Source organism: Cyanidioschyzon merolae, chromosome 9 (genome assembly GCF_000091205.1).
Source record: "Cyanidioschyzon merolae strain 10D DNA, chromosome 9, complete genome".
Classification (NCBI taxonomy): Eukaryota; Rhodophyta; class Bangiophyceae; order Cyanidiales; family Cyanidiaceae; genus Cyanidioschyzon; species Cyanidioschyzon merolae.
In genome coordinates, this window is record NC_010135.1 from 191,326 (window position 1) to 218,489 (window position 27,164).

A 27,164-nucleotide genomic window follows, 5' to 3' on the forward strand; every position below is an offset into this window, starting at 1 on the left:
CGCTCGTCAGGAGCGTCTCACGCAGGGCACGGCACAGCACAAGCGCTCGTGCATGAACAGCACCGCCCGCGTCTTCTTGGTAGTACGAGGTCTCGCGTACCTGAGGCGCACGCGAGTCCACTGATTCGCGCACCTCGTCACTGGTGGATCCCGAGCAAACGCCTGCGTCAGGAATCAGCGGTACATGCGATAAACGTCCACCGAGGAGCGACTCGGCACCCGAGAACCAGCCTCAAAACCACGTTTCCCGAATCGTCGTGCAGCGCTGGCATGCATGCAGCCATGCGTCGTAGTCTTGTGGAGCAGAAACTGACGACAGGATCCCGCCCTGCATCGGGTTGGCGCCCTCAGTTGTATGGCAGCGCTGTTCTGTTTCCGTGATGCATCGGCCCCAGCGTTTGAGGCGCCATTACTGGTGCCCAAAGCAGGCACTCGGCGCACATTAGAGCGAACAAAACGACCAGTGCATCCGAAAGGAAGTACAAGTAACGGAACTTGGAGGTAGATGCGTCACGATGGACACATTCTCCAAATCCAGCATCCGTCCGGCAGTCTGGGATCCGTGGTCAATTACAGACGTTTTGTCATCGAAGTAAATCAGCGCACGCACACGCACGCTCGTATCCTGCAGCGCATGGACCGGGGCGCTGTGTGCCGGGTGTCGCCGCCAATGCGCGCGCATCGCAAGCTACACATTTCTTTACTTTTTTGAATATAACGGTCAGTTCGATGTTGGACGCTACGATCGCCATCAGGCGTCTGAGAGGCGCGCCTGCGCGTGCGCAGCGGCTGGCTACCGGCCGGCACGCGTCACGCGTCACGCGTCACGCGCATCCCGATCGCCAGCGCATCGCCATTGCGAGCGTTTCGATTGTGCGTCTCGCGCTTGCGCTGTGACGTCCAGCCAGGTACGAACTCGTAGCCATGACCACAGACCCGAGTAGCAGCGATCGCACAACACCGGAGAACGGTATTCATATAAAGGCAAAAGAGATGGTTCAGCGTCTCGACGAAGAGTTTTCGCGTTTTCCGCGGATCGAACCAGCCTATACGACGGTTAAGCGGCGCGTTCAGCGGGTAGTCGACGATCCTCGCGTGCGCACGGCGTACGAGACCGAGGTCAAGCCACGCGTCAGGGCGGCGGTGACGCGCCTCGAGGGCGTTGAGCTTTTCACCCTGCGCGTGTTTGTGGCGCTTCTGTACCAACTGGAAAGCGTGCTGGACGGTATGCTGCACCGGTTCGGGGAGAGCGCGCCTGCCTCTCATGCCGCACAGCAGTCGTCCGGTGCAGGAGCGGAACCAGACGAATGTAGTCCTGTTTCAGCAGCGGACTCATTGGATACAGCTATTCGCAAGTTGAGAGCACGGGCGTGCCGTGTGCGCGTCCAGGTCGTGGAGCTGCTGAACGCCTCAGTTGCTGGCGCTCGTCGCGTGGGCGACCAGGCGGGCACTTTCTTGGCCGATGAACGCACAGTTCTCTACCGCTACGCCAAGTCGCTGGTCGTCCGTCTCCTCTCGATGCTGAGGTCGCTCGCTGACTACGGCTTGAACGCTCTGGGTAAGGAGTATACACCGGTATCGGTACCGGTACCTCCGGGGCAGAGCGGCGCAGCAGAGGCAAGTCAAGCGTCGGGCGTGCTATGAGGCGCCGTTTTCTGCGTATATGGCAGATTTCGTAGCTGTTCTTCGCTGCAGACATTCCTGTGTACGAAAAGCCGCCAATTGTTTCTGTAATCTCTGTAATGTAATCGATGTTATCCGTGCGCTTGTTGGTGTCGTACGTGACCAAATCTAGTCCCTTGTAAAGTCGATATCTATGTCACCGGGAAAACCGAAAAGAAAGCCCTGCGTATCGCACCTGCTCAAGCGATTCTCCGAACGATATCGATCGCTGTGGTCAGTGAGCGTCCACGAACGCAGCAACAGCGTGTTCACTCTCCGAGCAACGCACAAGCTCCTCGGGAGTGCCTCACGTCATCGACCTGATTCAGGTGCATGCAGCGGGAGTCCTCGATGCATTCGCGTTTTTCGGATAGAGCACGCGTTCCAGTGACCAGGTGGCTCTCAGATGCACAGCTCCATCGTGCACATGTCGAATGCGGCATCGTGAACATCGTGATGATTCATTTTGCACCATGATGCACAGTCGACGCCTGACCGTACCAGCAATCCGGGTTTTCTGGGCCGCGGTCACCTCAGCTGGCGACCAGCATCGATACAGTACCGTGATCCTGGCGCCTGCGTCGAGGCACTGACCGCCGTACCGGTCGTGTGCGCATCCGCCAGTCTGCTGGACAGTGCGCGTGCATCTCGAAGCCGAGTAATCAAAACAGTATGCGTCTCTCTGGTATCCGGCGTATTCTGGAAGCGTCTGTTGCGCTCCTGGATACATGCCCCCAGGCGCCCGACACCTCCGTATCGCTCGATATCCCGCCCGAAAAGCTAAACACCCGCAAAGCACCTCAATACCGCTCGCGCGCTGTGTGGCACCAGACGCAAGCGCACTGCACTCCATGGATTGCAGGCTCCATCACGCCTCTGTGCCTAGGGATCGCATCTGTCGACGAAATGCGATTGCTGCCCAGGTCACTGGGCACCGCGCACGCCCGTCCAGAGGATCCCTGTGCGATGCCTCGATGCGCGGCGTTGCAAGATCGCCTGGACACGAACCGCCGGCGATCGGGCCAGCTGCCCGCTGCGCTGCACGCATGTGTCACGCGTGCAATGTGACATCGCACCGCGGCGCCCACGCCGTCGCTTCAGCGCCATCCCGCGATATCACTTTTCGCATGGTAGGGCACGGCTTTCGCGCTCTGTAGCAGCTGCGGTGCTGTGAAGCGAGCGCACGTTCGGTAGTGCGAGGGAGCGTTTGGAAACATGGGCCACGCAGATATATGGAATAGCCATCCGAAGGATCATTGCAAGGGATCCCGTCGTTGTCGGGTGTGTAAGGCGCACCAGGGACTCATCCGCAAGTACGGACTGAACATGTGTCGACGCTGCTTCCGCGAGCACGCGAACAAGATCGGCTTCCAAAAGTATCGCTGAGCAGAACGACGAGCGCGTTTCCATGTCGATCGGAGGACCATTCATTCCTATAGTTTTGGGATAGAATAAAACCTGTTTCAGTTCTGGTGTAATAGGCACCAGGACTCGCACACGAACGGCTGCCGCTGCTGCTATGTATTTACGACTTGTGTGTGCGTATTTGAGGCAACCGGGGTCGGTACGGCCTCGCTGCCGAATCGAACGCGGTGAACGAAAGCGTTTCGGAGCTGTTCGTAGGGCGGGTGCGACCTTGGTCGTGCGCAGAGCACGCGTGCATGCTAGTGCGCAGACATATCGACAGTTGAACGCTGCTGGTGCATATCTAGTATAAAATCAAAGCGTTTACGAGATTCAATAGTGCTTTCCTCTGGTCTGCGCGTCGCGTTGTTTCCGCTCGCAGACCCAGCCTTCCGCCGTGCGTGGATCCGCTCGCTTATGCGCTGGTGCTGGTGCTGGTAGTGTTCACGAGCTGTTGCACGGATACTGCCGTCACCGTACCGTTCGGTGGAAATACAGACCTAACCATCCCAAAGACGAATAAGACACTCATGAGGTTCTCAACAGGTTTCGTGTTGTTTGGCAGTGTCAGTAGCTGAACAGCACCGGTGGTTGTCACATTAAGCGGAACACGTAATGCGTATGGGATCGTTCCATTCGCACTTGCCGCTTGCGTGACATTCACGTCCTGGATACCTGTGATGTTGCGCACAGCCGATACGAAGCGATCACGGAAGAGAGCGTTTCGGGTGGCGTTTGTAAAGTCCTCCACGGAGACGCCCTCCATCTGGAAGGCCACATTGATCGCTGCTTTGCCTGCTGGTGGTGACGGGAAAGCGGCCAGGTTCGCCGGCCCCGGAACCGGGGATGCTGCCGGCGTTGGCGATGCTTCGCAGAGCAGACCCGAAAAGCCCGGCACACAGTAGCAAACGCCATTGATGCAGGCACCATTACCGTTACAGCAGGTTGCGGTCGTCGCGTTCTCCGCCGTTATGCCCGCCGGTCGGCACGAGCTGACGCAAAGTGTTCCATTCAAGTCGAATAGGCGACTTGGCTGTGCCAACGAGTACAGAGGAGGAAGCTCCGATGGTCTACCCAAAAAGTCCAGGGAGGTAATGTTCTTGGTAGGCGTGACCCGAACGGTGATATTCGGGCTCGATGCTGCCCTCGCGACACTGATGTACGTCTCCGTGGAGACGCTCGTGGTCGTCTCCAGCCGAGTATACTCGCTCGCAACAACCTGTCCAAATGAACCGGACTGCACTGTGCTTTGCAGCGTCGAGTAAACGGATAAGTACTCCACCACAGACGACATGACACGTACAGAGATGCGATTGGCGTGCCAGCGCACACCAGTCGCGGAGCTTGACGAGCTCGTGTAGGTCACGAGGCCATTGCTCTGGGCCTGAACTCCATTGCAACTAGAAGGAGCGCTGCCGCCTGTGGAAGTCGAGAGACATTCGCAGTTGGTGATCTCGACCGCAGTGGGCACCAGACCACACGAGCTTGCTAATGTGTTCTGCACGATATACGAAATCTGGTCACACGTCCAAACGTTGATCTGCTCGACGACCTCGACGTCAATCTGCCATTCATACCAAACAATGCAGACAGGAGGCCGTTTGACGACCACCTCGACCCATTTCACGGGAGCCGGAGCAACCGCAGATACGTATTCAGCGGTCGAGGTTACCAGCTGCGAGTACTGAACGATATCGGTATAGAGTTCGCCACCGCCACACTTGGACTGATACAGCTGAACACGTTGCCAAAAGTAGTTATTCACGAAGTTGTCACGAATTGCATACGTGTACTGGATCGTGTACGTGGAAAACGTCTCCAAGCGGATGTGGACGACTGCATTCCAGGTATCGATTTGCTCACACGAATGGATCGTTACGATTTCGCTCGGTATGCCAATATCGTTGCACGAGTTCAGGATCGCCACTTTGACATCATTGCAGCTCAGAACCTGCGTACCAAAGAATGCAGATCGACAGTAAAACGCTGTCTCAATGAAGACTCGCCGCGGATAGATCTGTACTGGGACATAAATGATGCTGGTGCTCTGTTCCAGGACAACGGACGTTACTTGCTCGTATTCGACGGTGCTCACGGTGAGCGACGGCGAGATTACTGTCGTCGTCTCGCTAGCGCTGACATACAAACTCTGCAGATACACGTAAGCCTGGTACATCCGTTCTTGCCAGTTTGCCGGTGCATACTCGGGAACGATCGAGCAGGCAACGTAGATAGAGCACTCTGTCTCGATAGACAAATGCAAACTGCCCTTGCGTGGCTGGCTATAAAGCAGACTTTGGCTGCCATCATCCTGCACCATGAGCAGAGGTTGTGCGGAACGCCGACTTGTGCCGGAGCCAGAGCTCGCCAGATTCACCACAACATCTGTCTCCGTGAAAGACTCGACATCCAAAAAGGCATAGTAGTAGACGCGCTGTGCTGTGGATATAACTTCCGAGCAACTCGCACTCACGCCGACCGCGATCCGAATGGTCGGATTGTCTGGCAAGACTATCTTGTTGGTCGGAAGCGGACTACCATTCGGGAGCGCTGTGAGGTTGGGGGTTGGTGTTGGCGGAGGTACTGGCTTTCCCGCGCCGCTCGGCAGATTAAGTGTAGTGATACTCGTGACAGAGAGTAAGCTCGCGAGTTTCACCTGCACAGTGCTGGCCTCTGAAACTGCCACGACCACAAAGACGGTGAATTGAATATTCACTGCGACTGTAGTCGATGTGGTAACGCGCATCTTGGTAGAATCTCGATCCCCCATGAATTCCGAGAACCATCTCAGAGGAGCCAACAGTCCCAAACGTGAGGAACTCGTTGAGGTCGGAGCAGCAGCACAGTTGTTCGAGACGGTAACATTGGATGCCGGCACGCCGAGAGCAGATGCAACTGCAGCGGCGATCGCTGACGCTGCAGACTGACAAACCTCTGCGGAGGTGACAGAAAGGTACGTGCCCTGAGATACTGTTGTAATAGCGGGTGTCGGTGGTGGCGTCGGTGCTGATGTCGGAGTAAAGGTTGCCGACACGCTCGGGGACGTGCTCGGTGATACCGAGGTACTCGGTGAGCTCGTTGGCAAATGCGACGCACTTGGTGAAGGGCTCGGTGATACCGATGTACTCGGTGAGCTCGTTGGCAAATGCGACGCACTTGGTGAAGGGCTCGGTGATACCGAGGTACTCGGCGAGCTCGTTGGCAAATGCGACGCACTTGGTGAAGGGCTCGGTGATACCGAGGTACTCGGCGAGCTCGTTGGCAAATGCGACGCACTTGGTGAAGGTGTCAGTGGTTCCGAACTCGGAGACGGTGCCGCGGTAACCGGCGAGCTTATGCTTGATGATGGATGCAATGTAATGCTCGGTGATGCGTGGAACGTTGCGCTGCTTCCAGCCGAGGCTGAACGAGAGGGGCTCAACGTCCCAGTCAGCACAGTCGATATCGATGGCGAAGGCACTACTGAGCTAAATCCAGTGCTTGTCGATGACGGCATTGGTGTCAAGGTTTCCGCGGCACCAGAACTCGGTGAAGGGCTTCCAATGCTCGAGGGTGATACGGCGTGAGTTGGTAGTGTGCTCCCTGGAATCGTTGTTGTCGACGACGGCGTTGGCACCACAGTTGGTGTCCCCGCAGACGCAGAGGCATGTGTCGATGTCGGTGTCAGCAATGATGTAGGTGTAGGTGAAGGCGTTGGAGTCGGCGTCGGCGTCGGTGTCGGTGTCGGTGTCAGCAACGGCGTAAGTGTAGGTGTAGGTGTAGGTGTAGGTGTAGGTGTAGGCGTTGGAGTCGGCGTCGGCGTCGGTGTCGGTGTCGGTGTCAGCAACGGCGTCGGTGTCGGTGTCGGTGTCAGCAACGGCGTCGGCGTCGGTGTCGGTGTCAGCAATGATGTAGGTGTAGGTGTAGGTGAAGGCGTTGGAGTCGGCGTCGGCGTCGGCGTCGGTGTCAGCAACGGCGTAGGTGTAGGTGTAGGTGTAGGTGAAGGCGTTGGAGTCGGCGTCGGCGTCGGTGTCGGTGTCGGTGTCAGCAACGGCGTCGGCGTCGGTGTCGGTGTCAGCAATGATGTAGGTGTAGGTGTAGGTGAAGGCGTTGGAGTCGGCGTCGGCGTCGGCGTCGGCGTCGGTGTCGGTGTCAGCAACGGCGTAGGTGTAGGTGTAGGTGTAGGTGAAGGCGTTGGAGTCGGCGTCGGTGTCGGTGTCGGTGTCGGTGTCGGCGCCACTGACACCGAGGGTAACGGTCTCACAACGTCCGGAACTTGGGGAAACTCCGTCTCCCCCTCAGCCTGGTGTGGCTCTGCGAGCACCAACAATGACCCCCGCTCAGCTCTCCCTGTGTGCTTACCCCATAACTTCCAGTTGAGCGGTAAGCTGCCACCTAGCAAAAGGAGAATAAAAAACGTGAACAAAAAGTGACGGAGCGCAGCTTTTTGAAAAGCCGCCATCTCCGTTTTGCTATTAGTCTGCAATGCAATTGAAACTCAACGATATGAAATTCTACTTTTCCCAACGTCTTACAGCAGCAAACGCGTTGAAAGGGTTCCGGGTCAGCGGGACACGAGCACCACGGGTGTTCATGCAGACACGTGGAGCAGCCAAATCTGGATCGACGGGACACGTGTCCTGATCCGATCACGTATCGAGCGCCAGACACTGCGCCGCCCGCCAAACAACTGCGGTTTGCATTTCGTCGCTCGATACGCGACCTCGCCTGCAGAGGGTGTACGCGGAGCCTGGACCCGGTGTCCTCGGGGGCTGGTCATGTCTGTCTCTGACAATCTGGGGAGGACACAGAATTGCATACGTTATGTATGGATTGAATAGGTGGATGGAAAAGTGCAGCTTACTTGGATAAAGAAGACTAGGAGAGGTTCGCGAAGCAACTTACCGGATAAACGATCACGTGAGTCTCACATAGGAGAAGCATACATCAATACCTGTCAAAAGTCAGTTGCGTTGCATGGTCCAACGAAAAGCGTGTTTCACCTAGCGCCGTGTAAGTTCCTGGGAATTTAGAAGGAAAAATTATGATGGACCCAGAGATTCGGATGGTTGCGCTGCACGCGGCGCGCGCGGCTGATGTGTCTGCGTTGCAGCGAATGATCGGCGAGCGCTTCAGGGACACCTGATTTCTGCAGCCACGCAGCGGCCGAGGCGAGGACGAAAACAACAACGAATGACGATATTCTAAAGTGGAGTCACATCCCGGTGTAGTCGAAGCTGTCTCGAATATCTCGATTCAGGACATCTACCAGGCATCCATCGGCGCGGACAAGCAGATGCAGCGTTGTAGGGCAGCTACCTGTCATATCCTGTGCACGACCCCGCTGCCATCTGGTGACAACACGGAACCACTTGGCCGGGAGCTGAACATGAACTCTAGAATGATGGCTGTTCCCCAACGCCCATGGATGCGTGCGCAGCATAGAACCACAGCGATGTTCAATTCGAGTGTTCAGGTCCTCTTGACCTGGAGAAAGAACGCTCCGTAAACAGGCATCTAAAGCTCCAAAGGACCCTTGAGCGCCACTTAAAGAACGCATGGGCTCTCGATTGGCGGTTTTCATCCCGACACATTGCTTGGACATGGAGGATTCGTTCTTCTTCCCGCTTTTGCACCAGTGCAACGCATGCGATGTCTGGCGATCACGAGCGCCTCCGCCGTATTGACGATCACGAAAATCACGATGAGCCACCGCCAAAGGAAGCTGCTTGCTTCCATATTCGCTGGAAAGCAAAATACTCCACCTGGAAGAACCGGACGATTCTGATTTCCTGAAAGATCGGTACCTCTGCGGAAGCATCTCAAGGTAATCATAGACGCGGGTTTTATAGATCCACGTAACTATCGACCGGTTCGGCATTTCCACCACCGCAATCCCCACATTTTTTGACAAGACCAAAGCAGGCCCTCCCGCACATGCAGGTGCCTCGGAGTACAAGTAAAAATATGATCAAAATGAGAAGCAGAACCGCACCCACAGGAGCTACAATAAAGATGATTATCGAATCTCCCTGCGAGCCGGAGTTGGACGTACTTGGCACCTGCGGAGTCGGCGACACCGTGATCGACGCTAGAGCGAATGAAGTCATATGCAGGTTCGACACCGCTCTTGTGACCTGCGCCGACGCCGTCGCCGCATAGGACGCGGGAAAAGGCACCAGCGTTGGCAATTGCTCCGCTGTCGGTAGGGGTGAGGTTTCTGCGGGTGTTGGCGACGGCAACGACCGCGATGGCGAAGACTCCGCCGATGGCGACGGCGATGGCGATGGTTCCGTGTGCGCAAAGCGTCCGACCCCTGGGTACCTCTCTATCAAAATCCCACCGTTTTCAGCGGGAACAGCGCGGAATGATGCGCGCGGTTCGAGACCTCTCATGAAAACCGCGACTTGCTCCGCGTTGTGAGACACGGCTGAAATCGACACTGGGACTGTCGGCTTCGTTGTTGTGGATAACAGTGACCTGCGACGCTGGTGCCTCGCAACGAGCCGCCGCGGCTGCCAAGCACTTTTCCGAAAGTGAGCACACATATCGTTTCAATATACGCAAGACCAAGACTTTTTCTCGTTCTAAAGGCGGTACTAGCCCAAAAAAGCTAAGGAAACACGATCCAAAAGAAGCGCTTCGCACAGCGCTATCCGGTGTGCAGCGAAGAAGATACAGCGCCCGCAGCGTGGTGTTGTGATCTTCGACGCAATGCACGTGCTCGTGACATACAATTCAACGGGAGCTGACGCGCTGCGGCCCCAACGGAGCTGCCGCATCATCACGTCGCTGTGCGGTGCAATGTGACACCCTGTAACGCGGTGTGCAGGATTTCGACGCCCCCGCACAGCACCGTTGGCACGAACGCTACCGAGCGACGCTTCGTCGATTGCATCGACTTTCCATGGCACGTCGAAGCGCAGCTTTTAAATTGAGTCATTTAGGGATGATACGGATACGGACATTTCGATCTCGCATCGCCGTCGCGTGTCGATCCTGTATCTTGCATTCGACGCTGGCGCGATTGCTGACGGGAAGCCCGTTTGCCGTCAGTCGCGTGCTAGAAACGGCATTCTGCAGGCTTGATTGCCACATACCAGCGTGCACAGGTGATCAGCGCCTTTTCTGATGAAAACGTAAAGTTCGAGTACCTTGTCCAATGGTATCTTCTGTCTGGAGACGCCTGCGCTGAACCGCGTTGTGCCGAAGCGGTGCCCCGATATGCAGGCACACGCGACACGGCGGATACGTATTCGGGCCGGGCGAGGTCATCTCTTCCGTGATCTGGCGTCCGATGGACGAAAGTCCGCTTATCGCCGCCACGAGCGCTCGGAATCAACGGAGCGGAAGCAGCAGTTTGCGGAGACCGGCCAGCGGGCAACCCTAGTCCAATCTGCGTCTGTGATACGGCATGGTCGGTGTATCCGATCAGCGCTTTGGGCTATGCATTTGCGGGATAGTCTTCAAAGCGCCGCTGTTGATGCCACAGCCCGAGTGTCCCCACTGAAGCGATTCGAAGGGAGGATTCTTCCGCTCTGGACAAGTTCAGTGCTCGCTGGGACGCTGTACAGATTATCTCCTCGGGTTTTATGAAAAAGAAGCACCAGCGTTCAAGTCTTTTAAAGAGTGCACCGCTCATGTGGACGATGTCCAGATTCTTGGTTGCAATTGCAACGGTACTGAAGACCAGCGGCTGTTGCACGCGAGCACGCACCTCTAGAGCAAACAACGAATGAGGCGGTATGGACCGGCTCGACTGGAGAAAACTTTCCATCCTCCGTAACGCTGTCAGATTAAAATGATATACAGAACAAGTTGCTCTGTTCCTGCCATGACAATCTTTTCCGAGCTTTTTCCCAGATGTACCGCCTCCACATTCGAAGTGCAGCAATAGGGCTAGGGGATGCATACGTGGTATTTGGATTCTCGGTTGTCTTTTTTTCCGACTAGTTCCGTAGGTTCTTTCGTGCTGGAATTCGTTATGTCATCGGAATCGAGATGACTCGAGACGTCCTCGAACTAGCTTTCGTACCATGACGGACATCATTATCCTACGCATATGTAGACGTCTACACGCTTCTCCATTGCTCACCTGGAACATACGGAATTCACGTTTTCTTCGAGTCTTCGATCTTTCTGGACCAAGGCGAATTGTGGGCGCAGCGATTCTCGCTACCGGATTGACGAAGAAAAACACTTCACAACGTTTGTGGACGACTTGTTCACATGCTCATGCCGAGTATTCGCTCAGCTTGACGCGTTACATAATCGATGAAGATCCAAAGAAAAATCCCCCCTCTTTGTATCCATCGACGAATCCACATTCAACGACAGCATGAACCCTCACAGATGGTCTGCTTTCAGAGACGTCCATCTCTTCCGTTTCCACGGAAAAAGGGTCTCGGACTCGGACTTGAGCCATCATAGCGATCGCTTCCTGTGGATGGTGCGTCACCGCTGTACACGAAGGACCCGCGATCCAATCGAGATTTCTCAACGCGATCTCTAGCCTGGATGCTTCTTCGTTAATTGTTTCATCATAGACAAAATCGCGTTGCACATACTCCCTATCGAACGGAAGAGTGTACGCGAGCGTCTGCAGCGGACAGAGTACTCGTTGTGAGGATTGCCCAGAAGACGCCGGTGATCTTTGCGTATGGCACAGGTCGTGTCAACGGAGGCGGGTATCGAGACGCGTCTCGCATATCCGTCAAGGGCATGTACCCAGCGATGAAGCACACCTGAACGCACCACTCGTCGACCCTCGGAGCAGGAAACGAAGTGGTGAACATACGGAAACACATGACCGCAGCCAGGTATCGCTGCTGCAAAAGGCCGCACCGAGGTCGTACACAAAACGGATGAAAATGACAAGCGAAGCGTCAATCGCAACTACCGTGTCTGCCTGAAAAGCGTCGACAACAGCCAGACGCAACGAAACCGGGACTCGAACGCTACCACCAACATCCGTCGACTGTAGATGCTGGAACCGAAGAGTGAGGAGACACCGACGCATGTAAAACCGGATACAAGGAACATCAAAAGAAAGCAGTCGAAAAAAGCACCCAAATGCCAGTCTGGACGACAACGCGAATACACAGCAACAAGAGCGTGTGTGCGCGAGTTGGACGACCTGCTCTTCTCTATTCTGGCATTGGTGTCATTTACGAATACCCGTCGCTTTTGTACATGAAAAACGGATGATTCGTGTACTTATGACTTCAATTCCCTAGTTGCCACCAGAGCAACGTCCATCAATGAACCCAGCGGGGAACGTCAACTTCCGAGCGCTTGTACCGCAACCTCCACGGTCGGCAGCACGATGTGCACGCGAGTCGATACGCGCTCCCAGTGCATACATTCAAGGACTCCATTGCATCAATGAACTACCGTACACGATCCGTACGCTTCGTGTGAACAAACCAGACGCGTAATGAGTCCGGGCCTGTGTCAGCGTCAGCGCGTCACCGAGGTGCTGCGCGATCGCGAGCGCTTTCGCTGAGACAATACACTCAGTGCAGCAGCGGAACTCGAACGCACCAGCTTTGTACTCGAGGGCGGCAAGGCCCCTGGCATGCTTCCCTCGAGAGCGCCCTTGCCCGCGAGCATGTCCGACGCTGTAGGCACGAGAGCTTCAATGAATGCACGAGCGTCGAGCATACAACTTCCACCAAAGAACACCTGCGTGCCGCTCGACTCCGAAAGATCATAGGCGTACCGCGTCTCATTCCACGAGAGGCCGCCAATGACAAAGATAATGATGCGACGCGTCGCAGACTCGTCTACGCTGCCAACCGATGACGAAGAGGAACGTCGACGATTGCGACGACCGAGAGACGACTCACGGATTGCCGACGACGAACGACGCCTGCGAAGACTTCGACTCGTGCGGCGAATACCGCTCTCCTCGTCATCGGTAGAGAAATCGGAGAGCTCACCGGCTGACGAGTCGTCGGACATGTACGCGCGATCGAAGTGGCGGCTCTCGCCGGCATACGGGAACGCGGACTCACCGAGGCGACGCTCGATAAGCAATGTCGCAAGTTTCGCGAGCCGTCCATGGGTCTGTTGCATGGCTTGCATCTCCGATGGCGTCTTCCGCAACGGCACTCCGTAGGCGATGCACAAACGCTCAATGACAGCGGTCAGCTGCGGTGCAGTCCGGATATCCGATGCTGTGGTAGAGGTTCCAGTCGATGCACTCGACCCTGCCGAAGTACTCGAAAGCGCCGCCGATCCCTGTGACGATCCCCATGACTGGTGCTCCCCGAATGAAGAGCGAGCAAATGCCATCGAGACCAGCTCCTGAATCTCAGCTGTGCTCGTATTCTGCGTGAGCGCAAACAATACAATCAGACGAGCTTTGTCCACCAGGCGAATATTGTCCTCGTCGAGCAATTGTCGCAGCTGTCCTCGGACACGCGTTTCAGCATCGGTACCGACGACACGCTGCGCATTGAGCATGTCTCGTTCGAGAGCAGCAATCCTGGCGATTTGCGCATTCTCCCAGAGATCCTGCGCGCGACGAGCCAGGCGCTGGTGACGCTCCAGTGACGCAGCGTCGGCATCGCTAGGCAGCAAAACGTTCGAGTCGGAGGTGCTCGTGGCGAGCGCGCCTCGTTTCGCGGTCCGGAGGCGCCCGACCTGCTCCACTGGGCGATAGCGCACGAGGCTCCAGACATCGTCAGCGTACTCATCGAGCACCAGCTGGGATCCAGCACCGCTATCAGCCTCCAGCAACGAAGGGAATTCCTGCTTCAGCACCGTCTGATACGTATCATCGTGCAACAGGGGCGTCAACAGATCGCAGTCTCTGTCAACAATGAGGAGCACCGTCCGAGAAGCTCCAGCTCGAGGAGCGGATCCCGCTCTTGTCGGCAGAATGAGAGGACCGTACTCGTCGAGTATCCTGACGAGCTCCTCTGCGACGGCTGCGGGTGCGCCCGTGAACGAGTCTCGCGCGAAACGGATACGCGGTCGCTCCTGCAGTACGGAGCACAGCGTCAACAAGGACTCGGCAATGGTTTGCGGCCGCACCGGCTGCAGATCCGCAGGATAACGGCCGAGATGAAACAGGCGCTGCTCGAATGCACAGAAATCGATGTTGAGTTCCGTGAACTGCGCAAGCCGTTCGACGAGCTGCGATGCCGCCCGAACTCGATCAAGATACGTTTCGTCGACGCGAGATGTCGCGAAAACTTCAATGATGGTCTTGCTGGAGACCTTGGGCGTCTCCGAGTCATCGTGTTCTCCGCTTCCTCTGTCAGACGCTTTGGTCACATGTTCAAGCGACGCAATCAGCGTATTCACCGCGTTCGACGTCGGCTTGAAGAGGTACACGAGACGCCGACCTTGGTCGCTTGGCGGCAACGCGTTGAGCGTTGGCGGCTGCTGACCAAGTTCCTCAACAAGGAACACACCATTGCCCACGAGGTCACTCATGCGGCACGCTGCAGACAATACCTGGATGCCGCGATCGTCTGCTACTAGCATTCCGGGAGCGCGACGCTGATCAGCGGAGCTGCCGCGGGAGTCTTCCGCACCGGCAAGCGACGACCTTGCTGTGCCCGCCAGCATGCCGTACAGCAGGCGCTCTCGCGCGAGTTCGCGCAGTGTGGCGTTCGGGCCCACAACCAGAGGCATGGTAACCACATTGGCGCTGTCGACTGTGCCCAGTGCGGCAGCTGTGCTGCCAGTTGGTCTCAACGCTGCCACATCAACGGTATCGTTCTGGGAGACTCGGGATCCGGGAGCTATTCCCGCGAGTGCCGCTGACGACGGCACTGTGCCTGTTCGGTTGCGCTGGCGTTGCTGTCGACGTCGCCTTCGCCGCAAGAAAAGCCATACAGCCAACACGGCGAGAATCAGGGCAGCAGCACCGGCCACAGCGCCTCCAATGATTGCCCCCAGAGGTGCACCCGAGCCAGATCCGCTGCCGGAAATCTGAGAGGGGTCACCTGTGGCGACACGTCGCACCTCCACTGATACCACGGATCCATTTGGAGGGAACGCCTGTCGAACTTGCTCATAGAGGAACACAGTGCTTAGCAGACGGGTGACCACATTCACATCGCTCGGTTTCAGGATCAACTGTACGGCGCCGGTAGTGGTGACACTCGTCGGTGCCCGCATCAACATGTAATGCAGGGAATTATAGGACTCGCTGCCGCCGACCACGTGAATGCGTACCAACGAGATCTGCGCAATGGACTGGATGCTTTGCATCAGCAAATCGCGGAAGCGGGCGTTGTTGGTGCTGTTGTAGAACTGACTATACGACACGCCACGCAATTCCATCAAGAGATCCACGGCATCGTAGCCCGAAGGAGGCGGCGGAAAGCTCGGTAACGCCAAACTGGATGGCGAAGGCGACGCAGACGCTGTCGACGACGACGACGACGATGATGATGAAGGCGCATTCTGGCACAGCAAACCTCGATAGCCACCAACGCAGTAGCAGACGCCACTGACGCATACCCCGTTTCCACTGCAGCAGTTTGCCGGCGAGACGTCCGAATCGTTGATGCCAGGCGGCCGGCACGAAGCGGTGCATATCCTTCCACTGAGATCATACAATCGCCCGGGCTGGACGACGGAATAGAGCGGCTCCAATGTCGACGGTTTGCCCAAAAAGTCCAACGAGACTAGACTCCGGTTCTGGGAAATCTGAATGCTCACATTTCCATTCGTACTGGAATTGTGATGGCTACGCTGATGACGAAGCTCACGAAGCTTCCTCGCAAAGGTGTTCTTGATGTGTGCCGAGTGGTACGCAGTGGTCATATTTTGGCTCACATTCTGTGCCTGGAAAGCATTCGTCAGCACTCGACCGGAAACACGATTGTAGTGCCATTGCACTGCGCCAGCTGACGTGTTCGTACCGGCAGGTGTTGGGCTCGCGGTTGGCATCGGCGTCTCTGTACCTGACCGCACAGGTGCTGATGTTACCGTCTCTGGAGGCGACGCGGTTGCACTCGCAACAATGGCGTTCGCTGTCGGGGTGACAAGCACCGCAGATGGCGTCGGCGCAACGCTTGAACTGAGCGGCAAGACTGTGCTCGTGGGAGTTGTCGTCGACATTGGTGCCGACTCGAAAATGACCTCTCCGCTGCTGGTCGTGGTGAAACCGCTGCAGCTCGCCGGAACGCTACCCTGTCCATTGACCGCGATACACTCACAATTCTCGATGACAATTTCGGAGACGAAGACGCCGCAAACCTCGGCGAGCGTCTGCTGCATCACATACGCAACCTCAGAACACGTCCAGTACTCGACGACGTCCAGTGCCTGACAGTAGTATTCCCATTCGATCCAGACGCCGCCAACTGCAGGCCGCTCGGTCACGACTTCAACCCATTTCACTGGCGTTGGCGTTGGCGTTGGCGTTGGCGTTGCGGATGGAGCGGCGTAGCTGCTGGTACCGATCACGTCGATGTACGAGTATTGCACGATATCGGTGTAAAACTCGACGCTGCCACAACTGGTTTCGTAGGTATTCACCTGCTCAAAGTAGTAGCCATTCTGGATATTGTCTCGCAAGGCGGCAGTGAACCCGGAAGCATACGTCGAGTACGTATCGATTTGGAGGTGCACCACCACGTCCCATTCGTTGACCTGCTCGCAGGAGCGAATCGTCACCACCTCGGACGGGATTCCGATATTGTCGCAACTGTTCAATATCGCTGTCTGCATCGAGTTACAGCTTAGTCGAACGGAGCCGGGCGACGCCGAGCCGCAGTACAAGGAGGTCCGAAGGTAGACACGACGAGGATAGACGGGCACCGGCTCGTAGACAAGATTGTCGCTGTTTCCAAGCAACGCCTCCACGACACTCTCCTGCTGGGTGTACGTCAGCGAAGTGACGCTTTCAGAGTTCAGCGTCGTCAACGTCACTGTTGTTGATGTTTCGGCTTGCATAATGATCTCGCTCTGTAGCGTGTATGCTGCTTGATAGTTGCGCTGTTGCCAGTTTGCCGGGGCGTACCTGGGGTAGACTGCGCACGCTACGCTGAATGTATAGGTCGTAGAATAGCTGAGACGAAGAGCACCCTTACGTGAGCGCCGCCAACTTGTCAAACCGCGTAACCCGTTTTGAACGAGATCGGACGGCGGTGCACCCGCTCGCATCACTTGAGACGAAGAGCACGGGCTCAGAGAAACATCCTCCAACGTGAAATCGGGAATGTCCGCGAATGCGTTGTAGTATGCCGTTTTCGCCGCGGCTTGAATCGCCTCGCAGGAAATGTTTGCGTTTCCGGGAATCTGTATCGTGGGCTGGTCAGCAAATACAAGTTTTTGCTGAGGGATCGGGCTACCATTCGGAAGCGTGTTCAGTAGCGGGGTCGGTGTGGGAGGTGGCGACGGAGGTCCGACTCCTTGTGCGAGGCGCTGATGACGCAACGAGGTCGAGCTCAGCAGCTTGTTGAGTTCTTGCTGAGCTTGACTCGCATTAGATACGGGTACTGTTGCGAAAACAGTAAATTGCACAAGGCCACCGGCCCCAGAGCTCGTCTGACGGAACAGCGTCGTAAGGAATGGTAAATCGAACGACGCACCCGCTGGGAGAAAGCGCTGGATGCGTTCCTGTAGCAGTACTTCTCGATTCAGCGGCAAGCCTGAAGAGAAGCATCCATCGGACACGGTGACAGCACTCGGCGATATGCCCAAGGCGGATGCAACTGACGCAGACAGAGCAAGCGATGCGGACGAGCATGAAGCCTCAGTTCGAACAGAGAGGAAGGCGCGCCCAACAATGGACGTCGTAGCGGGTGTTGGTGATGTTGACGGTGCAGGCGTGCTTGTCGCGTTGCTCACAACAGGCGTCGATGATACAGAAGGCGACGGTGCAGGCGTGCTTGTCGCGTTGCTCACAACAGGCGTCGATGATACAGATGGCGACGGTGCAGGCGTGCTTGTCGTGTTGCTCACAACAGGCGTCGATGATACAGATGGTAGAGGCGTAGGCGTGCTTGTCGCATTGCTCACAACAGGCGTCGATGATACAGAAGGCGACGGTGCAGGCGTGCTTGTCGTGTTGCTCACAGCAGGCGTCGATGATACAGATGGTAGAGGCGTAGGCGTGCTTGTCGCGTTGCTCACAACAGGCGTCGATGATACAGATGGCGACGGTGCAGGCGTGCTTGTCGTGTTGCTCACAACAGGCGTCGATGATACAGAAGGCGACGGTGCAGGCGTGCTTGTCGCGTTGCTCACAACAGGCGTCGATGATACAGAAGGCGACGGTGCAGGCGTGCTTGTCGCGTTGCTCACAACAGGCGTCGATGATACAGAAGGCGACGGTGCAGGCGTGCTTGTCGCGTTGCTCACAACAGGCGTCGATGATACAGATGGTAGAGGCGTAGGCGTGGGCGTGGGCGTGGGCGTCGGTGTTGGCGTAGGTGTCGGTGTTGGCGTAGGTGTCGGTGTTGGCGTAGGCGTCGGTGTCGGCGTAGGTGTCGGCGTAGGTGTCGGCGTAGGTGTCGGCGTAGGTGTCGGCGTAGGTGTCGGCGTAGGTGTCGGCGTAGGTGTCGGTGTCGGCGTAGGTGTCGGTGTCGGCGTAGGTGTCGGTGTTGGCGTAGGAGTAGGCGTAGGTGTCGGTGTTGGCGTAGGAGTAGGCGTAGGCGTCGGTGTTGGCGTTGGCGTTGGCGTTGCCCGACGGGTAGACGTCATTGCCGGTGTTGAAGAGGCAAGCGAATCTACAAGGCTGTTTCCATGAATGTAACTATCTCGCGGCCGAGACGTCGGTGTCGCAGAGCCTGTCCCTGAACTCGTTAAACTTGGTGTGAAAATCGCACTCCCACTGTTTGAGCTAATTCCCGTTCCTGTGGATGATGCAGAAGCGGAACTAGTCGCGGTATTCACGCCGAAGCTGGGCGATGGTTGCAAAATAGGCTGAACAGTAGGTCCTGTTGTGTGCTGCGTATTCGGTGATGGTGATGGAGTTGGTGTAGGAGACGGTAACGGTGTCGGTGTAGGCGTCGGTGTAGGTGTAGGTGTAGGTGTAGGTGTAGGCGACCTCATAGGTGTTGGCGTCAGCGCTACCGTGGGTGTGCTCAGCGCCGGTGTCGAGACGGGACCGGGCGTCGAACTAGTTATGCTGGTTGGTGGCCCAGACACCGCTGAAACCCCAGAGTCCGTCGAGGTGCCACTCCCGCCTGTCGACGCAGCAGTGCTCGTCCCTGTAGATGTAGGTCCCGTGAAGCTGGTGCCACTACTGCTACTGTCAGTGAGGCCACCAGGCCCAGAGTTACGCCCGCCCAAAGCAGGACGCAGCATCTCGAACCAGTCGCGTTCCTCGAGTGACACATGGTCACTTTGCGAGGGTGCCTGTCGCGGACCCGCCGCGCTTGCGCAAGCCCGAATCGGTCCCCAAACTAGCGAAAGCAATAATAATAAAGATAGAACAAGAAAAATTAACGTTCCATATCTTGATCCTCTCATCGTGCGTAAAGTGCCTTCATTCATCGTTCTAATAAGAAGTCCTTACGGAATATGCCCAGGCTGGACGATACGCGTTGCGGGAGGAATGCCACCGGCGGATGCGCACGCCAAATTTGGCGCGAACACGTGTCGTGTACACGGATCGGGAGCTCACAGATAGACACGTGTTGCGATGACACGTGTCCTCGACGCATAACGCTGCGATTGCGTGCTCGCCACAGAGCATCGGTGATCTCGGGTCCATCGCCATTGCGCGGATATGTAGGGATACGGGATCGGTGAATCGTATCGGATTATTCTAAAAATTCAAACGCTAGAACAAGTCTGAAGGAGCGTGATCTCAGATACCGCGAGACGCATCTACGTTTCACCGAGTACACAACAAATCCGTTCAGGCGCATAAACTCGATCGATAAAACGACGTAGGTTTTCCGGACTCCGTGTCTTCCGAGGTGCCTTGTGGTGGCGCTGTCGGTGCGGCTGCGGACGCCGCGTGAAGGCACGACGACTTGGACGTAGACTTATGGGAGTCGGTGCAAGCAACGAGCGCTGTGAAGTATGGTCGCTCGCTCGAACCAGAGGACCTTCTGATCGATCTAGTGTGAGACGTTCCCCGTCCAGTCAGGGGACCTCCTCAAGCTCCGCGTTCAGTCTCAATGGTATCGCTGGGACACGCCATGGAGAGCTGCGATTCAGTCTTTTATCGCGCAGTGCACATTCATCGCTGACAATTGTGGTCTGAGGCTCTTTCGAGAAGAATCAGGACTCCATCCCAGGTCTTCATGGTCGGTCACCCCTTTAGGGGTCGACTTGTTACTCCGACGCACAAATCCGTAGCAAATCGAGAATCAACGGATCGTGAAGGTTTTCTCGAGTTGCAACGTGCCCTGGAAAATCTCATGCAACAGCTGCGAAAATCTGGATATAAAATTGCCCCAAGCAGCGACTTTGCGTGAACACAGACGCAGCTCATCCACCAGCGAGTTTCAGGGAAAACTCGCAATATGAGGCTACCGTCGCACCGAGCAGGTAACGAGCGCGGGCGCAAACGTACCTCGCTCGTCAGCTAGTTTCAGGGACGGGACCGCCCCAGCCGCCTCGGCTGCAGCGAAGTGCGACGAGAAGAGTCCCGCTTCCATTCTTTCAAAATCATGGTGCACCTCGGAGGGCTCCTGTTCGACCATTGTCCATCGTTCGCGTACAGCACCTGCTCGGGAGCAGCAACCACGTCCGATTGCACGTGTGCGACGAAGTCTTCAATCACCTCGTACTTTTGCATCGCACACGAATCCCCCGCGTTCCGTACGTACTCGGATGCACCGTATTTTGCAGCAGAGCACGCTGAAGCCAGAGGGCAAGCGCCCTGCCACGCCTGTAGGAAATCCTTCCGTCGAGGTTGCTGCGCACGCATAAAAGTCCACGATCATTTGAGTTTATTTGCCAATACTATACAACTCATACTCCCGTGCATCATACATCGACTGATGGATGCGAGAGCTTTCCAGAATGCAACTTTCCATGAATAAGCGACACACGCGCTGTACTGCCAAATACTTGAACAACATGTCTCAGCTTCCGTATTGACTGGGATCCACCTCGCCGTGCTTCAGAGCAGCGTAGGGCGCCGGGTCCCCGCGATGCGCTTTAATGAGGTTAGCGCGCAAGTGATTCACATCCCGGTGGTGCGCCTCATCTGCGCGCGTCGCCAGGACGACGTCCCGTAAACGCGCATTCGGGTCCAGCTGCCAATAGTCAATCGCAATGGGTGGCGCGGGAATATTCGGGATGCGGCCGTCGTCGATGTCCTTCAAATATTCCGTGTAGGATACAATCGCCTCCTCTTCGAGATAACCAACCAATCGATGTGCGGTCTTTGGTGATATTGTGTACAGCAATGTATAGAAACTGAAAAAGCCAGCCTGGGCGAGGATCACGAGCGCGCGCTCCAGCGCCCTTGGTTGTGCAATCGACATGTAAACCATGAGGTGCATACGCTCGTTTTCGGCCTCCTCGAGCAAGACTCGAATCCAGCCGCCAGACTGACGGAAACGACGCAGGCACTGCAGATGGAGCATCATGCCACCTACCATACCAGGAACGGCTGCAACGGTCTCGAGCACAACTGCACGGTGGCCATAACGTCTTTGGAAGAAGGCATCGGCAAAAAAGCGCAGAAACTTCACCGTATAGTATGCAAAGCGGTCACTAAATCCTGTTGGTTGCACGTGTCGCTTCAGATCGACGTTCAAGTTTGGTTTATAGGTGTGCTCGGGCAGGAAGCTGTGCCACTTCCACGGGTAGTTCGGGTCGCTCTTGGGCGGTGCGTCTCTAACTGGCTGGTATGGTGTCTCGTCCGGCCTTCCAGTCGCGTCGGTTATTGTTGTTGTTGAAGACGTATCTGGCTGTGGCTGTGTACTAAGCGCCCGCGCACCCGTGCGCCAAAGAGGGGCGGCGGCAAGCCCAACTGGTGGCAAACGAGGTTCCGACTCCCGCACACCTCTCGCGGTATAGGTTGCGCTCCAGGTAGTTAAAGACTTGGAACTCAGGCAACCAGCTAGTGACCAGTCTCGACAAGGCAAGTGCGGAGCATTTCCCGGAACGTTGCGCCACAGCCCCTGCTGACGCGCTAGCAAGTCGCCCACTCCGGTGGCGCGCACAGCCCGTCCAACTACTCTACAGTAAATACTCGTGACTTTCGGCACAATCCCTGCACAGACCATACACTCAAGGTTGCAAGCACGAAAAGCTGGGGAAGTACTTTTTCGAAAACCGATCGCTTGACACCTGCGTTTGTGATCCGAGACTCAGCGGATAGTTGGTAATCCAGAATGAGGAACGTCTGCGCCACGCGCGAAGTGGCGCTCGCGCGCATCATGGCAGCCGGTGCGCCCGCTTCTAGAGCTGCACTACGCCCGCAACGCTGCGCACTGAATGAGCGTCGTCGCAGCTTGCGGCAGCGCTCAGCGGGATGCGTTTGCAGGCGCGCGCTGGCGCTCGTTGCGATCTGTGCACCGAGATGCCTCGCCCAGCGCCAAGCCGCTCAGAACAGGAAAGAGAGCAGGCAATCCATCGATGAAGGGGTACCTACCCGTTGTGTCCAGTGTTCGGGTACGGATCGGTGTCGACCGTTACGGCTCGCGCGAGAATATAGAGCGGGCGAGGTGGATGCATTGCACCTGTTTGCTGCGGATGCGCGAATATTATCAGTCCGTATGGACTTGGCCGCCGCTAGACTCCAGACGCTTCCACGCTCCAGGAAGACGAGAACAGTTTTTCCGTGCGGAAACGAACTTTGATCAGTCGAGGAACCCTGCGGGTGCCGAGGCTTTGGTGGGCGCTTCCTTCGGCACCGAATGCTCCTTCGTGGATATCTCGCGGAGACGAAGCGGCTTCTCGCCCGTAAGCAGCACGCTGCAGCGAGCGGCCTCGGCCATGCGCGAGTTGATAGCGTCGCGCAAATTCCGGTGACTGTTTTGATCATAATTTACAAGAAACCTCCCATAGCGTCGATCTCCAGCACGTTACCGCGGTGGAATCTGGCAGCTCCGAGGGACGCGCCTCGGATAGCTGAGGAGCTAATGCGCTTCCGTCGGCGGGTGACGCAGCTCCAGCTCAACCTCTGTGCCGTTCTCGCTGCCGGATGCGAAGAGAACTCCTGGAGGCCACCGCTGGTCAGCCACTAGTTTCTAAAGACTCATCAAATCGAGCCTCATGTTCGTACCCGTGGTTTTTGAGAAAAAGAAAAGTAGGATTCATGCCGGCCGCGTTCATCGTAGGCAACTGCTCACGAACCTGGCACTCGGTGCTCGCTGCGCGACGCACCTCTACGATGAACTCTTTTCTAGGTAAAAGCAGCCCAGTGCTGCGACGCAGCATGCGCTTCAGGCTGGCCCTTGGGGCAGGCGGCGGTCGGAGCCTGTGCGTGAGGTCGAACTGCGAGGGACGAGCTCGACCCGGCGAACCCGAGCCGCCAGACTACGGCAAACAGTCCAAGGGGCCTGGTGGAAGCAATATCCCAGGAAGCGGCAGACCTGAGGAGCTCCCCGAAGAGGATCGGCCGCCGAGCTTTGAAGAGCAGTCTCCATATGAGTTGACTCTGTCGCAGCAGCTGCTTCTTCAGCAATACATCGCGGAAATTGAGCAAACTAGCGCAGAGACCTGCCGTGAAATGTGCGCGGCCATCATGTCGCAGATGATGATGAAAGAGAATTTGATTAAGGAGCTCTTGGGGCGTGACGACATCCAGTTTCCGCCGATGCCCCAAATTCCGGGCTCTGATGATCCACCGCTCGATAGCGGGCCGAGGCGGTAACATCTATGCTTGGAACTGTCGTTCGCGTTATTCGGGCCTTAATCCAGCATGCGCAAGGATAGCATCACCAGGGAACCGGGGTTTGCTACCTCGTCAGTACCTGCTCGAACCGAAACGCTTCGTCGTATGTGTAGAAGTGGCATGGATTTTTCGTGCATACGGCTCGACCGCTGTAGATGCGATCCTATTCCTGGTGCCCGCAGTTTCGCACAGGTCTACGAGACGGAAAGCACCATAAAACATTTCGAGTTTTGAGGTGTCACCGCACGCAGCGATCACGCACCGGGCACGCGGTATTTTGGAAAGCACAACAACGCTGCGCGTTGTTGGTTTCACTGGAAAACTTGAACTGCACGAGGGTGCACATGAACGGTCAAGTAGCGTGGCATGGATGCAGGCGCTAGCAGGCCATTCCGCCTTGAGAAAGGTATGCGGGAGGAATCATTGCATAGGTTCGAGCTCATTGCAAGCTTCACGTGAAGCGCACATTCCAGCAGTTTTGCGCTGAATCACGCCAGTATCGCACGATATCCCAGCCGCTGCTTCGTACCGCACACAGGCCTCTGTGATGAAGCGTTGCAACTTTTTGATGAAAAAGCGATTCTGTCTCTGGGGTAGGTTTTGTCGGAATATATACAGGCGTCCACCGCGTGGGAACTGTAGATTTTTGCGCTGCGATGGCCCCGGGTGCGCGTGCATCTGAGAATTCCTGCGGAAAAATTGCGGGACACTGCAAAGCTCCGCTGCAGAAAGCTCCACGCTTTTCGTTTCTTGCAACTCGTCCAGAAAAGGGATGCCGCTGAGCACGTAGCCAAGCTGGACGACAATACATGGATATACTGCAGAATGTTTCCGTGCTCTCCACCGCGTCCGGAAAGATGCTTCAGAGCCGGGCGCATACGGAAACGTGTGCTCATTCTTTACCAGTAGAAGAGCAGAATCGATTAGGTTTCTGTGAATTACCAGGAATGGACATCCCCTGGTGGAAAGACTTTATTGCAACGCCCGCAATGAGTAGCAAAGACATTGGTTTTCGAAATCGTATCAACCCTGCCGTGCTGTTCCATACCAGGTCATAGAGAACGCTGCAACGCAAATCGAACATCTCATTCGCGACCTGAATCGTAGCCAAGCGGAAACCGCAACACCCGTCGATATTGATTGAAAAAAGGTGGGGCCGCGCATTTCAGGGAGAGAACCTCGGGGCCCGCTTCAAGCATTCACTCGCGCTAAACCCAATGTATGCTCTCAGCTGGTGCCCTGGTTCGACCATCTTGAAGGCCAGCGAACGCAATCATACTTTGCCTCGTGATTGCCCGATGACAAGGCATCTCTGACGGCCTAAAAAAGGCAGTACGGCAGTGGCAGTTTCAGATGTAGACCGCCGATTTCTTCCAGAGTCAGCTCCAGGCTGAGCTCGTCTTTCACCGGTGCCCAGATGCACCAGAAATACGTGTCAGCTCCGTTATGTGCATTGCCACGAGTAGTTATCAGTTTATTGGTAAACTCGCGCTCAGGAAGGCACGCTCCGAATACGACACAAATGAATAACGTGCCTGCTCGTACGGGGCTCTGTACCCGTTTCAGATTAACCTGGAACACTGAAGTGCTCGCGCGTGCTCAGTCTTGCGATATTCTCCGTCTTTTTTTTCATATGTACACCCTCGACATTCGCATTCCAGAAATAAACGATTATGATTCGTAAATAGTTTCGGGGTTGTCCGTCGGTGTTTCGGAGTCGCCCCTTCCACTCGCTCTAAAGCTAGAATTCAATGACATTGCAGGAATCAAGATGATTCGAAACGCTGGCAAACGAGGCTTTGTGAGCTAACGCGAAACACCCTCAAATTCATAACCATATGCATGCACGCTTCTCTTTTCCCCTCGGGTTGCATGCTGAAATCAGGCATTCTTCACGTTTTCGATCTCCCTGGTTCAAGGCAACTCGAGGTGCAGCAATTTGCACCAATGGATTGACGACGATCAAAACTCGACCTCGCTGCTCGACAACTTGTTCATGTGCGCATGCGGAAAGTGCGCTGAAGTTGTCACTTCAAATAATCGATTCCGTTCGAAGGAGAGATGCTCACCCCTTCGTAGCCATCGACGAAGCGGCATTCGAATGCAGCATAATACCTCTGATAGGATACGCTTCTAGAGGCTTCCGTCTCTTCTGTTTGGATACAGGGCTCTTGGACTCGAACCTGAGTCACTGCAGTGATCGCTTACAGTGGAGACTGCGTCACCGCCGTGCACGGACACAGCGTAGACGATACAAAGTTTCTCGACTTGTCCTCCAGCTTGGATTCTCCTGTCGGGGCTCGCTTCATCATGGGCGAGGTTACGAGGCACAAATCTCCTACTGAATGCGACCGTATGCGCATGCGCGCGCTGTGGATAAAGTACTTGCAGAGGGTATCGTCGCAAAGAAGCCCAGGATATTCGCGTACGGAACAGGACATAGAAAGGGAGGGAGGCACTGAGGTTCGCCTTCTCTATATGTGAAGGGCATGTAGCGAGCGATGAAGCAAGCTTCTGACGCCTCAAGGCGGTGCTTGGAGGAGGCGCTGTCGTGGACGTACGGTAATACCCGAACACAGCCAAGTGTTACCGCTGCGAACGGTGCACCGCGGCTGTTTACACAGAAGATTTAAATGGAAAGAGAAGCGTCCACCCCAGCAATTGTTTGTGCACAAACTGCATTGCCAGCAGCCAAACTCAGTGATACCTGGACAAGAACAACGTCATCAACATCCTGCGACGGCTTACAGCAGAGCTGGAGAGAATGCAGATGCCGGCGTTCGTACAGTCAGAGATTCCGAGTTCAAAGGAAAGCGATCACAGAAACAAGAACACGTGGCTGGTGCTGATGTCAGTAGAGAGTGACCCAAGCCTTCGATGGTCCACCCAAGGCATCCATTTTTTCCGTGTCGCTGTATTCCAGTCTAGGCATAGGCCAGTTGCGCGTACTCTTGTTGCTGAACCATACACGTACATCGTTGTCCGCTACGCAGACAGCGCGTGCGTGCGTGCGTGCGTGCATGCGTGCGTGCGTGCCATGCCGTCCGCGATGCGGAGGCGCATCGCAGCGTGAACTGCTGGACGCGTGCGGCGATCGGAGGCGCTTCCGCCTTCCGCATCCGCACCACTCGCTGCGCCAGTGCTCTGCGAAGAAGGTTCGTGTTCACCGGCTCACAGCGTGAACGCGTGATCATCGTTTCCAGTCATCATACGTGCAAAGCGTTCGTTCCAGAAAGCTTTAGAAAACGTCGAAAGCAACAGTAAACCAGACGCACAGTAATTGGGTGCGAAAACGTATGCCCTACTTCGGAAAGCGGTTTCAAAAGAGTTACGTGCACGGAGG

At 56.1% G+C, this 27,164-nt stretch overlaps 6 protein-coding genes and 1 non-coding gene across 7 annotated transcripts, besides 3 other annotated features; 3 read left to right on the plus strand and 4 right to left on the minus strand.

Annotated features, from left to right (window-relative positions):
* Positions 1-924: 924 nt before the first annotated feature.
* Positions 925-1,644, plus strand: CYME_CMI066C (hypothetical protein; the record flags this gene model as incomplete). Its single annotated transcript, XM_005536198.1, has 1 exon — positions 925-1,644. One exon carries the CDS (start codon positions 925-927, stop codon positions 1,642-1,644), a length of 720 nt encoding a protein of 239 aa, XP_005536255.1.
* A 1,233-nt stretch (positions 1,645-2,877) lies between these two features.
* CYME_CMI067C (40S ribosomal protein S29) lies at positions 2,878-3,048 on the plus strand (the record flags this gene model as incomplete). Its single annotated transcript, XM_005536199.1, has 1 exon — positions 2,878-3,048. One exon carries the CDS (start codon positions 2,878-2,880, stop codon positions 3,046-3,048), a length of 171 nt encoding a protein of 56 aa, XP_005536256.1.
* Positions 3,049-3,481: 433 nt separating this feature from the next.
* Positions 3,482-7,507, minus strand: CYME_CMI068C (hypothetical protein; the record flags this gene model as incomplete). Its single annotated transcript, XM_005536200.1, has 1 exon — positions 3,482-7,507. One exon carries the CDS (start codon positions 7,505-7,507, stop codon positions 3,482-3,484), a length of 4,026 nt encoding a protein of 1,341 aa, XP_005536257.1.
* Positions 7,508-12,504: 4,997 nt separating this feature from the next.
* On the minus strand, positions 12,505-19,512 carry CYME_CMI070C (similar to syntaxin binding protein; the record flags this gene model as incomplete). The annotated part of the gene is made up of 1 exon (XM_005536201.1): positions 12,505-19,512. One exon carries the CDS (start codon positions 19,510-19,512, stop codon positions 12,505-12,507), a length of 7,008 nt encoding a protein of 2,335 aa, XP_005536258.1.
* Positions 14,251-16,521: a sequence feature (possible transcribed region).
* Positions 16,739-19,464: a sequence feature (possible transcribed region).
* A 1,544-nt stretch (positions 19,513-21,056) lies between the features above and the next one.
* CYME_CMI072C (mitochondrial alternative oxidase) lies at positions 21,057-22,208 on the minus strand (the record flags this gene model as incomplete). The annotated part of the gene is made up of 1 exon (XM_005536202.1): positions 21,057-22,208. The coding sequence occupies one exon, from the start codon at positions 22,206-22,208 to the stop codon at positions 21,057-21,059; it is 1,152 nt and encodes a 383-aa protein (XP_005536259.1).
* Positions 22,209-22,968: 760 nt separating this feature from the next.
* Positions 22,969-24,884: a sequence feature (possible transcribed region).
* CYME_CMI073C (hypothetical protein) lies at positions 23,129-23,800 on the plus strand (the record flags this gene model as incomplete). The annotated part of the gene is made up of 1 exon (XM_005536203.1): positions 23,129-23,800. The coding sequence occupies one exon, from the start codon at positions 23,129-23,131 to the stop codon at positions 23,798-23,800; it is 672 nt and encodes a 223-aa protein (XP_005536260.1).
* CYME_CMI075T lies at positions 24,766-26,805 on the minus strand. Its single transcript, XR_002461322.1, has one exon. It is a non-coding gene; the product is annotated as a hypothetical transcript (transcript).
* Between the last annotated feature and the right edge of the window lie 359 nt (positions 26,806-27,164).